Below are 14,339 nucleotides of genomic sequence, written 5' to 3'. Positions count from 1 at the left end.
GAATTTTATGTTCAGTTCAATTCTAAAGGATATTTAAATTAATTTTTAAGTAAAAAATAATTCACATTTTCTTATCACAAGTGTTGAGCACATAAAATCATGCCTTAGAGAAATTCACAAACACACACATGCACACACACACACTTTGAGAATACCAAGAATCACCCTTAATATTAATGGCCTGAACAGATAGCAATTTTTGACATGTGGACCTGTTCACCAGTTCAATTTTGTACTTTTGAACTTTTCAAACCATTGCCTATATTTTTGGTTTCATCTTCGTGGACAGGTAGGGAACCAAAACCATCAGTCTGGTCCAAATTAAAATGATATAAACTCATTATCATTTAACTTTTTTACCAAATATTTTTTTGTGTATGGCCGCTCTTTATCAATTCCATTAATGCATTTTCAGACACAAATGATTTAGGTTGACAAAATTCAGAGTTTTTCCTGGACATCCATGATACCAAATAATGGCTTCCCCCACACTCGTAGCAGCCACCTCCTGTTCCCATACATAAATGGCAGCCAGCAATAGCTGGAAACAAAGGACTCTCTCCCAGTCTCTGAATACAGTGACATTCATTCTGAGAGAAGCAGGGGCAGCTTTTTGAAAGCCGACTTCTTCAGCTCGACAATAACACACAATGAGTTATTGACTTGTTTATATACGGAGCTCTTTTCAGTAACTAACTCTGACTCCCACAGTCTGGACAAATGATTGATTTCGTGGTTAGAAAAAGAGAAAGCTCTCGCGCTAAACTCTGTAGTGCAAACTACTTCTTCCCCATTTGTTCCCTAAATGAATAGGACCTTATTAAAATGCACTTTCCAAAAAAAATACCTGCAGCTGGCCTTTATAACCATGTTTTGTATATATAAATAAGTAATTTGTCCCAGTCTTTTGTATATTAACAGACCATTGGAAAACTTGTCAATATATACGAAGGCTGATTGTCCTGTTTTTTATGCTAAACTGTATTGCCTATATTGATCTGCATGTAAAATATGGATCAAATAATTTATTATTAGATCAATTTACTGGTCAAAAGTTAGATTTTTTGATAGAAAGATTCAGTTTTCTTGTTGGGCTACATTGATTAAAGACATTATATACAACACATATCATATATTTCACATTGAATCACTAGCTATTCTGAAGACAGAGAAAAGTACATGCAGAACTATAATTCAGAGCACTGAGAGTATGGTTGGACTCTTTGTTTAGCACCTATCTGGAATGTCAATATGAATTAAGAAGACAGAACATACCAGCTTGTTTGATCACTGTACCTTTTAAAAATACATTAATAATTGGGCTCTAGAGTTTAGAGTTATTTTCTCCTATAAAATAGATCTTATTTTATCTTACTGTCATGTTAAAATTTTTTACACAATTAGTCTTTACAATTTTTATAAATACACTTTAAAATATTTGGGAGGAAGTTAAGAAAAAAAACAAAACAAGAAGGAAAAGTCATGTGTGGCTACTGACACACACAAAAGGAGATTACTGCTGTTCTGCCTGTATTTCTCCAAGCAGATCTTCAACCTGTTGTCCTCTCTAGGATGTCCATAGTTGAGCTTCCAGAGCCTGCAAATGTTTGAAGAACTCCTCAAATGAAGAGCACTTTTTCTTATAGTCACAACGGGCCATACATGTTATACAGAACTATATATTACTAAACCATGACCCTTTAGGGCTTTAGAGAAAGTATAACACCTGCTACCTTAGCATTAGAAGTTTTATGTAAAATACATATAGTCTGAAGGGTAACAATCATTAGAAATCATTTCGTTGAAACCTGTGGCTTCAGGTATACTTCGGTGGACTTTTTTCTTAATTCCTAAACAGATTGTTTGAAGTGAACATATTCCTTTTTAATCTTTTTTCTCTAACAAAACCATTTTTTGGAAGCACTTTTTATTTAGTTTTCCTTGACAGAACCATTATGTTTCTTGTTTTTTCCATTTCTGCCACTGTCCTTCACTGTCTCTTGATGGTTCTATTCTGGTTACTGTTAATATTGAATGAGACCAATTTTAACCTGATCTTGGATAGCTAGTAGTTATTACATATTTTTTAAAATCTTAGCAACAAGGCCTGACAAAAATGGTAAATTAAACCTTCCTATTTACCTTTAGATATTGATGTACACAATGAATATTTATGGGTGTTTTCCTACATTTAAAAAGAGCAAGATATAGTTAGAACAAAGTCACACTCCCCTGTTTGGTAGAAATTTGTCTTTTCATAGTTATATACACATTTTAGCCATGTTTATGTTAATTTTTTATTGAGGTATAATTGACATATTATATTAGTTTCAGGTGTACAACATAATGATTTGATATTGTCTATATTGTAAAATGATTACCGGAGTAAGTTTATTAACATCTGTCACCATGCTTACATTTTTTTTGTGTGTAATGAGAGTTTTTAAGACTTACTCTCAACAGCTTTCAGGTATATAATACAGTTACCATGTTATACATTACATCCCCATGATTTATTTATTTTATAGCTGGAAATTTGTACCTTTTGATCACCTTTACCTGTTTCACCCACCTCCCACATCCACCCCTGGCAATCACCAATTTGTTCTATCTATGAGCTTGGTATTTTTTTTTTTTAAGATTATGCATATAAGCGAGATCATATGGTATTTTTCTTTCTCTGACTTATTTCACTTAGGACAATACCCTTGTTTTTGACTTTTAATTTGAAATTTCTACCCCCTTTATACATGAAAAATTAGCCTCAGAAATTTCAAACCCACTGACAAAGATTATTTTATACATTTCAGATAAGAATAACAAATCGAAAGCACATAGTTTTGTCATAATGAAGAAACAGGATCTTCTCCTCCAAAGTGACAGGAGAGGAGAATCCTACGATTGTTATCATGACACAGGACTTGAGGGGAAGATGCTATTAACACTGCGTATTACTAATACCTCGGGTGAAGATGCACTCTCTTAATTTGACTTTTACTTTCAATAATTTTCTCTAAATGATTGTATTAAAATCTCTCTCTTTTGGAATGGCCGGTCTGTTTCCAGAAAAGGCCCATGTCTGTGTCCTTATATTTTGTTGACCATTTATTTCTCAATATCTTACTGGATTCTCTATTTGGTATGCATATGATGTTTGCCGATAGTGTTGATATGTTTTGACCTCAGCTTGTGTAGATTAGTATAGTGTTTCTTTAGAAGTTGAATATTAGAATAGAGGTGATTTTCCCAACTGTGGTGCTTTCAAAGGTAAAGAATTCTCACCTTTTAAAGAGTTACTTGGAAGCAGTTCTAAATGTCATGGCCCTGAGAGACTGCATTAGAATCTGACTTACTGCTGTGGCACCAAAGAGTTCAGTATAGCTCTGTTTTTGTTTTGTTTGCTTCCCTTCAGAAAAGATCTGCTCTGAATGTTTGGGCATTTGGAAATTAATTTTGTAAAGAATGGATGAGTTTGGTGAATATTTCCCAGTACCCTCTCCTTCATACCCATCGCCTCCTGAGATGAGAATCCCCCCATAAATAAATAGCCATAGAGACCTGACACAGCTATGTTGTACCACAGTTTACACACGGGTTTCTGTGAGGTAGATATTTGACTTTTTATAATATGTTTTTTATATTACTTCAACACATGAAAAAAATATTCTCTGGGGAGAGTAATCCTAAGAATAGTTTCACATGATGATATTTTTCCAGTTTAATTGAGTTGTAATTGACATACAGAACTGTGTAAGTTTAAGGTGTACAACATAATGACTTGACTTTCATATATACTGTGAAATGATTACCACAAGAAATTTAGTTAACATCCATCATCTCATATATAGGTACAAAAAAAAAAAAGAAAGAAAGAAAGAAGAACAACGTGTTTTTCCTTGTGGTGAGAACTCTTAGGATCTACCCTCTTAACAACTTTCAAATATACCATTCAGCATTGTTAACTACAGTCATAACGTTGTACGTTACGTGATGATCATTTTTTAGCAAACTTGTTTTTCGTGGTTCTCAATCCAGGACAGGGATCATCAAATGTTGCCTGCTGTTCAAAATCAGCCTGCCACTTGTTGGTTTTTTAAGTTTTATTGAGGCATAGCTATGCTCATTCATTTATGTATTGTCTATTAAATGCTGCAAGGGTGGAGCTGAGTAATAGCAACAGAGACTGTATGCCCTCCCCCAACCAAGCCTAAAATATTTACTCTCCAGCCCTTTACAGAAACGTTTGTCAACTCCTTATCTAGGGTGATCATTAGAATCAACTAAAGATTCCTGGACTTTCCCTCTACCAAGATAGAATCTCTGATATACTGAGCTGTATCACATATCAGTGGATGAAGAGTTCACAGGTTTGATGCTATTCTTATAGCATATATACATACTAGATTGAGGAAACCATATTATTGATCCCACCCACATTTTATCTCAAGTATAAGAATGAGTCTTCAGGAAGGATATGGATTAAAGATTCATATTAACTCAAACATGATTTTCCAGGCATGCAATGGAGAAACACGATTTAAAACAACAACCAGGGTGCCTGGGTGGCACAGTCGGTTGGGCCTCTCACTCTTGGTTTTGGCTCAGGTCATAAACTCAGGGTCCTGGAATTGAGCCCTATGTCAGGCTCTGCACTCAGCACAGAGTCTGTTTGAGGTTCTCTCTCCCTCTCCCTCTGCCCCTCCTGCTCGCGCAGTCTCTCTCTAGAATAAATAAATAAATCTTACAAAAAAAAAATAAAGCAACAACAACATTAACAAAACAAACAAAACAAAATAAAAAACATGGTCATTATTTATTTTTTACCTCAGTAGAGAAATACAATATGGCAAGTCCGTTGCTTAAGAATTGTTAAATATTCCAATTCAGAAGGTTTTGGATTAAGCTGTTACGTTCCCTCTTTCTATTAATACCAGTTTGCTGAGTGACTGTTATTGCGTGAGTTCAGTTTTTTCCTTCATTAAAAATAGCATTTTGTTTCGGTGGGGATTATTTAAAAAGAAACAAGAATGGACCGCATTCACCTTTTTATAATGTATGAGTTAGCAGCAGTGGTAGAAGACCTTTCTCTGGCTTTGTAAATGGATCAGGTTGCAGGTAACTGTTCAGGTATTTAAGATACATTATTTCTTGTCTTGAAATATTATAAATCATTTTGAACTGTTCTAGAATGTTTGATCGACATTTGCTTTTGGTTTATGTTCTTGAATTTTTATCCTGATGTAACAGCAGTCAATTTATTCCCTACTGGCAATGAGAAATTTTAATAGGAAATATCAGCCTAATTAAAAAAATTGCTATGCTCATTTTGATAAAATACTTTAAAAAAGTAACTGTTGGTGTCAAATGTCTGCAATTAAGGACCCCTTCCCAAATCATATTTTAGTAAACTTATAAACAATAAAAGTGGAAGTGAAAGATTCAGTGTTAAATGTTTTAAATATAAAAATGTACTTTCAACTTAATCTAAATGGAGTTCATTTTCATATAAATGTGGCCCAAGTTAATTTTAAATCTCCTTTCATGATTATGCTAAATTGGTTGTTTGAAGAAATGTTGTAGTGAGGTGTCAGTAGGTGCCTATTTTCATGCAATTTATTTATTTTTTCTAGTTGAACCTGGCTTTACATGAACAGAAAGAAAAAATTACTGAAAAAGTAATTCTTTCAATGACAGCAAAGGAACACCATAAGGCACAAGAGGAAGTAAGAAACTTACTTTTTAAACTGTGTTATAAAATTACTATGAGTACTAATTTAAAAATCAAAATATATTTTATTTGGATCTGATAGTGAAACAATTATAGTTATCTGATAGCAACAAAATGAAGAAAATTGGTCAAAACTGGAATCATTTTATTATATAGGCAGCTTGAAAAATAATTATATGCTTGAAAGAATAAATATTGTAATTTTCTGAAAAATATTTCTGAAAACTTTCTCATAAATTTCCTAAATTAGGAAATTATTACATGCAAGTTGAATCTGGAAATTATAAAGCAATGCTAACATAGGAAAAACATTAAAATTTCATTGAACTTTGAATAAGTACTAAATCTTATTTTTATTTTCCGACTTCTAGAAATGAAATTATTGTCCTAGAATGTTAGAAATGCTAACAATGTTATCTTTTATGAAGGAAAAACTGTAGTTTACAAATGTCAAGCTTAAGTGAGCTAATCATAAGCTTCTGTAGGCAATATTGTAATGAAGAACTATTAAAGCAAAGCTTCTTCTCTCCAAAGCTCATGCTGTGAAGTTGACAGCATATTCCATAAATGAAATAATAATACAAAATTGGTGTTAGATAAAAGGAGAAAATGATTTTTATGTAGGTTCCTGGAATGCAAAAGCATTTAATCTTTCTGAGGAGAGATCATGAATTTGCTAATTCCCATGTACCATTGTCAGTAAATAAAATCATAATCAACTTAAAGAATAAGGTAATATGAATATTTAAAAATTAAACTTTCATGTAATTCTCTTTTGACACTTCGGCAAGGAAATCTATCCAAGCTTTGGGGCTTTAATATTTTCTTATCATTATGATTGTCATCTGTTCTGCTAACTATGTATGATACAAAAAATGAACAGGTACAATGCATCAAATCTTCCTGAGTGAATTCAGATCTTTGAATTAGAGACCATATTAATCTTTAGGACTTATATATGTCCAAGTTTAAAGACTATATTATAAACATAGATTGGTAATCTCAGTAGAGAATATTTCATAAGAAAAATTCAACTTGAATAGTTCTAAGATGTAGTAAATAACAATTGTATACATTTAAGTTACAGTTCTCACTCATTCCATTTAATATTAACAAATTAAAAGACTAGATTTTCAGTTATAAATTAAAAAAATATTGTCCTCTACTCATTTGGAAATGTTTTTATCATAGTCAGAGAGTTTTATTACATTTTCACAGTAACTTAAATTGAATCTATCATGTACCTTGATATGGGAAACTTTAGGAAATGCAAATAAATACCTCTAGTTTAATTAGTATTATTAAAGTTATATCTATAATAACAAATTATTATTAGAGATTAAATCTAAAATACTCTAAAAGAATGAACAGATTTGATATTTTCTGCCTTTTAAATATTGTAATTATTTTGCTCTTTGACATTTTATGCAAAACTGCAATTTCAGTGGAACTGAGAACTTGAAGTGGCCCAGGAAAATGATCATTATGCTAAATATATCATTTTAAATGCCACCTTGTTAGCAACACTGGAAATGAAAATTATCTTTTCTAGAATATCCAACAGTATTTAAGCTTATTTGGTATTTCTTCTTTATTATCATCTTAATGTTTATTTAATACCTATATACTTCAGTGTTCTTCTCATACAGTGCCTTATTTGGTCACATATTGCTTGATCAGTTATGATTCAAATGTCTTTTGTTTGCTTAAAAAATCAAATACATAATAAAGGGAATATGATGTGTGTGTGTGTGTGTGTGTGTGTGTAATTCTCTCTAAATATATTCTATATACTATGGGAATAATTTTTATGTCATTACTTTGAAAGTTATTATATTAATCTTGATGTGTAATTTCCAGGGTTTTAGTTAGAGAAAGTAAGTGACATCAAGTTTTGGCCCTAATTCATGTATGGAAATGTGAAATCATGATGGTGAAAAGAAATGAAAAATTTTGGGGGGAATTACTTCAAAATTTATTTTGCCCACAGTTTATTTTTTAGAAAAATTGTATTTCTAGACATATTTCAAAATCCAGACTAAATATCATAAAATCTGATATTTAAATTTAGATTTCTGCTTGTCTATGGTTTTATCTTATGATCATAGACATGGTCTTGTTTTATTTCATGTAATTTTTCCACATTAAAACTGGGAATAATAATAATGTATGTGGGACTACTTTGAGGTGTGTTATATGTTAACTACTTTTTGGAAATGGTTTATTAGAAATGTGCATATAATTTGTTATTGTTGGTTTAAAAGTTATTCCAGGTTCTCTGAAAAGTAAATACCAAGATAGTATTAAATGTGTATGTATTTTATTAGAAGAAATGCCTATGAAAGAAAATGGAGAGAGTTCTGGGTAAGGCTGGGAGACCTGTTAGACTAAAATGCAGACTTGAGCACAAGTGAAGGAGAGAGGAAAGGAATACTGGAGAGAAGCCTCTTAGACAGTGGTGCAGTCTAAGGAAAGTTTGGTGAAGCTGGTGGTGTATCCTTGACGTACAGTTGCCCTTTAGAGGAGTCCTGTGACTCCCTAAGTTAGACCTACCTCAGTATCCTCAGCCACTGATGACAACCTGGTGATGGATTTCAGAGCACAGTAGCTGGGACCTTTGGTTCATTAGGCTGCTGTGGTTAGAAGCCTGCAAAGCACATTCTCATTGCTTCCTCAAATGGTATAGTTGACATTATTTTTGTTGCCATCAACATAGCCCTATTGCCAGGTAAATTATAAAGACAGTCAAAATCTCTCTATTTTAGGTGAAGGGGTTTAAGAGTAACTTATGTTGATGAGCACGGAGTAATATATGAAACTGTTGAATCACTATATTTTACACTGAAACTAATATAACACTGTATGTAAACTAAACTGGAATTAAAATTTTTTTAAAGGTCTCTATTTTAATCACCCCTTCCTCCATGAATGTTAGACTCCTGAATAGGCTTGAAGGTGGCACACATAATGGACCTCTGGCTGGAAGCAAGATAAATCTCCTTCTGAAATATCTTCCATCTCAGAAGGGTTCTAGAAACTATTAAAAAGTTGAGAGTATTTGAAGTGGTATGGATAAGAGGTGGTACACACTTCAAGTTCCCTGGTAGTTACATTGCAGCCCATCTTTCTAAATCGAGAGATACTTAGCTTTGCTCATAGGTTCTCATTATCTTTTCTAATCTTTGTTCATCGAATATGGGTTACGTTTCTCTTTAACCTGAAAAATGCTGTACCCTTGGGGGTACTGAAAGAAAGAAGAGATTTTAGGAAATTTAAAAATACCTATTTTCATCTCCCTGTCCCCTTTCTGGTTCTTCTTAATTATGTCATAAATTAGAAAGTTTCTTGGTCTTAAGTTTAAGCACTGACCTAGGTTTGAGACCATTCCCCGTGCATTGCATGCCAAGATGACATTCCCAGGGTAGAGGCTGCCACCTTTTGTGTTGATTTCAAGTGTTGATAATTTAGTGCAAAGTTCTCTGGAGTTCTCCTTACTAATATAGATGGACTCAAGGCCACATAGCAATCAGGCCAAGAGCTGAGCTCATCATTAGAAAAGCCAGGAGCTCCTCTAGCCAAAGTACAATAAACAGAATGTGTAATTCAGAACATACAACTTCAATGTGCATATATTTTAGAATGATTAGAAACAGAATAATATTTTATGCTAAATCTAAGTCATCTTGAGAATATAATAAATTCCAGGGTTACGCGAATATGTCATAAAAATATGACCAAACTACCCAATGTAGGTTTTTAAGCAAAAAACCTCTGTCCATGTTTATAGACAGGTGTGCATTTGCATTCTTTCAGAAGTTTGGTCTTTTTTCCTCATCGAATACTCATTTTTTTTGCTACCTTCTGCTCATTTGTCACTCTCCCAAATTCTGTACAAGTGTCACTTCCGTGCTGCATTTCCACGGAGAATGAAGAGTAGAATGTGTAGGCTTTCTGCTGCACAATGAGATGGTGCATTTTTTCAACATATGCATACGTAAGCCTTCTTTTGTGAATGGGACTGATAGGGTCAGATAATGTTTAAAGGGAAAGGCTTTATGTCTCTCGGGCCTCTATGTTTCCACATGGATGCTCCCACACACACATAGATTGAATTATGAACAGACCCATTAATGCTGGGATCACAAAAGGTCAAGTTTTGTCTTCTTTTACCCCTATTCACATTGCCTTTGTAGAGAGAGAGAGAGAAAAAAAGGATTTTCAGGAAAAAAAAGATTCGTGATGAAGAATTTTAAAGAGCATTTTTCCCCTTCTAGCAACATCTGTGATTTGAAAAAAAAATCATATTATGTAAAATAATTCAGGATTATTGTATTACCTACCCAATTTTGGTATATGAGTTATTTCATGTGTAGGGTTATCTTTAAGGGTAATATGTTATCAGAATAACTGGGAACAAAATGTAGCACTTTGGGGATAAAAGACCTTATGAATATGTAAAGTAACAAAGTTTTAGTAAGATTGGATGGAAATTTTACCAAAATGCCAATGGCAGGGTTCTTGATATATTTTTTCCTGTTTTGATATACGTTAATTTTTGCTAGGACATCTTTCTTGATAGTTTTAACTTATTAAAAAAAAACCCAGGTGATAATTGATGTAATTATACTTCACATACATTAACAGATAATCATGAGACAATTGAAAATAGCAAAAATGATAGAGAAATTTTTTGAAGAAACAAAGGATTCATAGTAAATGAAACTTTTAAGGCTTTCACCAATAGCCCTTTAGAATGCAAATGACATCATCAATTGTATGGTTGGTTGATTTCTGATGTCACATGAAATTCCTTATCTGTGAAAGGCTATGGATTGTGACAGTAAAACCAGTCATGTATAAAAATGTTCTCAAATCAAAGCCTGAAATTCCTCCTTTTTTTTTTTTTTTTTTTTTTTGGTGGCTCACTATAGTATAAAGTACAGTACATAAAATTGAAGAGAACAGTATTATTGACTAGCATAATACATTGCGTAATACTTAGTATACTTTAAAGACTATGTAAAGTTATATCTTTTTGAATCATATGATGCTGGGGCTGAGGATGGGTTCAGAGAGGATCAGTGCTTTGCAGAGATGGCATCTGGAGTCTATTTAAGGCCTTTGGTTCTTGGATTTAAATTTTGTCAGACAACTATAAGAGCAAATCACTTGGTCTGTTTTGGTCTCTAGTTTTGGTATGATACATATTATTATCCATCATTTTTGAGGATAATACTGGAGGGTAGTATGGTTAAGATTAGGCTGAAAACATTAATTTAATATTGGATCATTTATTATTTCTGTATTTTAAATGTTAAAACTTTATAGTAGAGTTAACAGTACTATGGAAAGCACAGAAATTCATTCCAGAAAGTAGAAAAGGGTTTTAATCTTGAATACCAAGCTGAGGAAGCTGGGAGCGACTGGAGGGTTCAATATGCTATTGGAGGTACATTAATTTGGTGGAGGTGGCAAGATGAATTTTAGGTGGAGAGACCAGGGACAGAGAGACCACTCAGTAGGTGTCCTGGGAATTCAAGTACGGGAAAAGGATGAGGAGATGAGGGCTTGGACCAGAGTATTACTTAAAAGAAAAGGAACGAAGAAGAAGAAATATATGAATTTGGAAGAATGGTTGGCAAACTACAGCTGTAGGGCCAAATCCAGTCTATTGATTACTTTTCTAAATAAAGTGTTATTGGCATGCAGTCACGCCCACTTGTTACATGTTATCTGTGGTTGCTTTCAAAGTACAACTGCAGGGTCAAACAGTTTTGATGGAAACCTTATGGCCCAGAAAATTGAAAATATTTATTATCTGTCCCTTTTAGAGAAAACGTTTAGCAGTCCTTTATTTAAGAGAAGGATTTTTTAAAGGGACTTGATGAGAGGCACCTGGATGGCTCAGTCAGTTAAACATCCAACTCTTGATTCCAGCTCAGGTCTTGATCTCAGGGTTGTGAGTTCAGGCCCCACATTGGGCTCCTTGCTTGGTGTGGAGCCTAACTTAAACAAAATAAAAAGAAATAAAAAATAATAATAAAGGGAGTAGATGATTGATGACATAGGGACAAATAAAAGAGATATGGAAGACCAAAGAAAAATAGGAATCATTTAAATTAGCTTGTTTATATGCACATAATGCTCCTAAAGTTCTTGGGGGAAAGTTAAATGTCACTGAAGTGTGTGTGTGTGTGTGTGTGTGTGTGTGTGTGTATGTGTGTGTATGTATGTGTGTGTGTGTGTATATATACACACATATGTATATATATATGACAATATATAATCTTGATAGGTTGAGTAGAAAAATTAATACTCAAGTTATGTGGATAATAGTACAAATTTGCTTCCATTGACTTCTCAGAATCCTCTGTGGAAGAGATGGAAATCATGGATTTAACATCAGAGTTGGGGTACAGACTGGGACAAATACCATATATTCAGTTCAAAGAGAGAAAAAGAGGATGAGGTGTCTGTACAAGGGAGACTCTTGGAGAAAGATTTCCCACTTTTTACTATGGACATTGAAGCGAGATGGAGAATCTAGGTAGCAAACAGTTTCAAATTTTTATCTGCATTATGTGAAGAAAGGGTAGGGATAGGAAAGATAGAGCAAGAAAAACAATTAAAACTTGATATGCAGAAAACACCTTGATTTAAAAAAGAAAATGCTATAATAATATAATGTGCATTAGGCACATTACTATAGGTTAGACATTGTGTTGTTCATTCTGTAATCTTATTTAATTCTTAATATGGAAAGGCTGTTATTATTCTTCATTACAGATAGGGTTTTATTACCTGCTCACAGTCTCTCAGTCAGTAAATGGAAGAGCCATGATTTTTAACCCAGTATTTCAAAAGCCCATGCTCTATTCAGAGTCATTCATAATTCTAAATGGGTCTAATTTAATCACTTTAAAGGGCCATAGATGAAGTGAATTTCTGCTTTTAATCTCTTTTGGTCACTACCATATATCAACTAGTGTTTGTGTAAGAACCCAATCTATTAGAGAAAACATAAGTTTACATAATGCAGTGTTCATATAATAAAATTAAATATTGTCAGTGGCACATATATTGGATTAATTGAAGTCTCAGGAAGATTTTATTCTGTTAAGCAGTTTAGAAGTCCTTTGCAAACTTGTCAGGTGCATGTTTCTTCTCATATCCAGAGACATTTTTTATTCAGCATTTGTAAATGGCTATCTATTCCATATTAGTGAAGGCAAAGGTTATAAATTTTCCCATAAATAAAATTAGCTGATGAAGGAATGCATATCTCTTCTGTTCTCTTTACTTGAAGATGGCTCTATACTCAAATTCTTATATTGAAGTCATTTTCCCTCCCGTCAAACTAGGTACTCAAAAATCTAATAGGTGTGACATCAACAATTACTTCTTGCTAACAACCCTTGTAATTTAACCCCTTCAGGTGAGCAGGCTGATTGATGAATTGCAGACAGCTATCAAAAGCAACAGAGGTCATCTCTCTAAACTTGGCCCCCAATTACAGGCTGAGCAGGAGCAATTCTCCTCTTATGTCTACCAACACATTAAAAGCCTTCCAGCAAACACTCTTATCCCAGGAGGCCTGCAGCTCAAGGTGGGTGTCATTTCTGTAACTCTCACTGGGTTCAGCTAGAGATGAAAACACTCTGCTCCATTTGAAGACCCTTCTAACAATGCCACTCAGCTTGAATTTCTTTTAATGTTTTCTTTCTCAAACCAGAGTTTGGCTTACAAGTGCTAATATTACCATTCAGGGAGTATGCTTTAAAAGAAAATACCTTGAGGCATTTGAAAAGGATTTATAAACTTTAAATAGTTTTCAACTCAGAAAAGTAATTTTAATGAAGACATTTAATCATGTGAACATTGCATACTTTTCCAAGAAACATGTATTTTTAACAGGAGTCGCTATGTTTTTCAGTTTAAAAAAATAACTTATTTAGAAAAATGGGAAAGGCTTTAATAATTGACAGACAGTGGCAATAGGAATTAGAGGTGAAAGGCCAGGTGACTGATTGATGTTCAAACTACATTTCCAAGGAAAAGGATCTGTATTGGATAAGTGTGACACATGTCTGAGTTCACTTGGTAAAATCAATACTTAAGAATATACTGGGAAAAAAGGTGAATTGGTTATTTGTCGGGACAAGATGGCTTAATGTCCTAGGCTACTTTTTGCTATTGCATCTCTGGAAGAGAAAAAAAGTAACTCATAAGTGGCTAAAGTGGACTAAGTACCGAAAGCTTCTGGAATGTAAATACTTTTGTTTATCATAATCGAGTATCCACGTTAAATCTGTCAAGTTAATGTTGTTCTGTGATTTTTATATCCCACATTTAAAGAGAAAAAAAGATTGAATTACTCAATGGATGGCCCTTTCCATCGAAGGAACTATTACAATTCATCAATTTATTTTGATTATATTTACATTTGAATGTAATAACATTCAAAGTAATTATATTTTGATCAGTCTTTTTCTATAATTCTTCTTTCTTAATATTCAGTTTTATTCTATAAATATAAACTTTAAATTGCAATTATGAACATCATATTTTCTATCCATAATTCTTTAAAATGACATTCCCATATTTGCATTTG

At 33.2% G+C, this 14,339-nt stretch overlaps 1 protein-coding gene across 1 annotated transcript in view; it reads left to right on the top strand.

The window, feature by feature from the left end:
- Positions 1 to 14,339, top strand: part of DCDC1 (doublecortin domain containing 1) — a 414,959-nt gene that overhangs the window by 173,163 nt on the left and 227,457 nt on the right. The window contains exons 8-9 of the mRNA XM_040638911.1: positions 5,631 to 5,723; positions 13,164 to 13,334. Of these exons, the coding sequence (XP_040494845.1) occupies positions 5,631 to 5,723; positions 13,164 to 13,334 (264 nt within the window). The remainder of the gene's footprint in view (positions 1 to 5,630; positions 5,724 to 13,163; positions 13,335 to 14,339) is intronic.

The sequence above is a fragment of the Ursus maritimus genome, unplaced genomic scaffold (assembly GCF_017311325.1).
Source record: "Ursus maritimus isolate PB19 unplaced genomic scaffold, ASM1731132v1 scaffold_23, whole genome shotgun sequence".
NCBI classification, from domain to species: Eukaryota; Metazoa; Chordata; class Mammalia; order Carnivora; family Ursidae; genus Ursus; species Ursus maritimus.
This window is presented reverse-complemented; position numbering and strand designations above follow the sequence as displayed.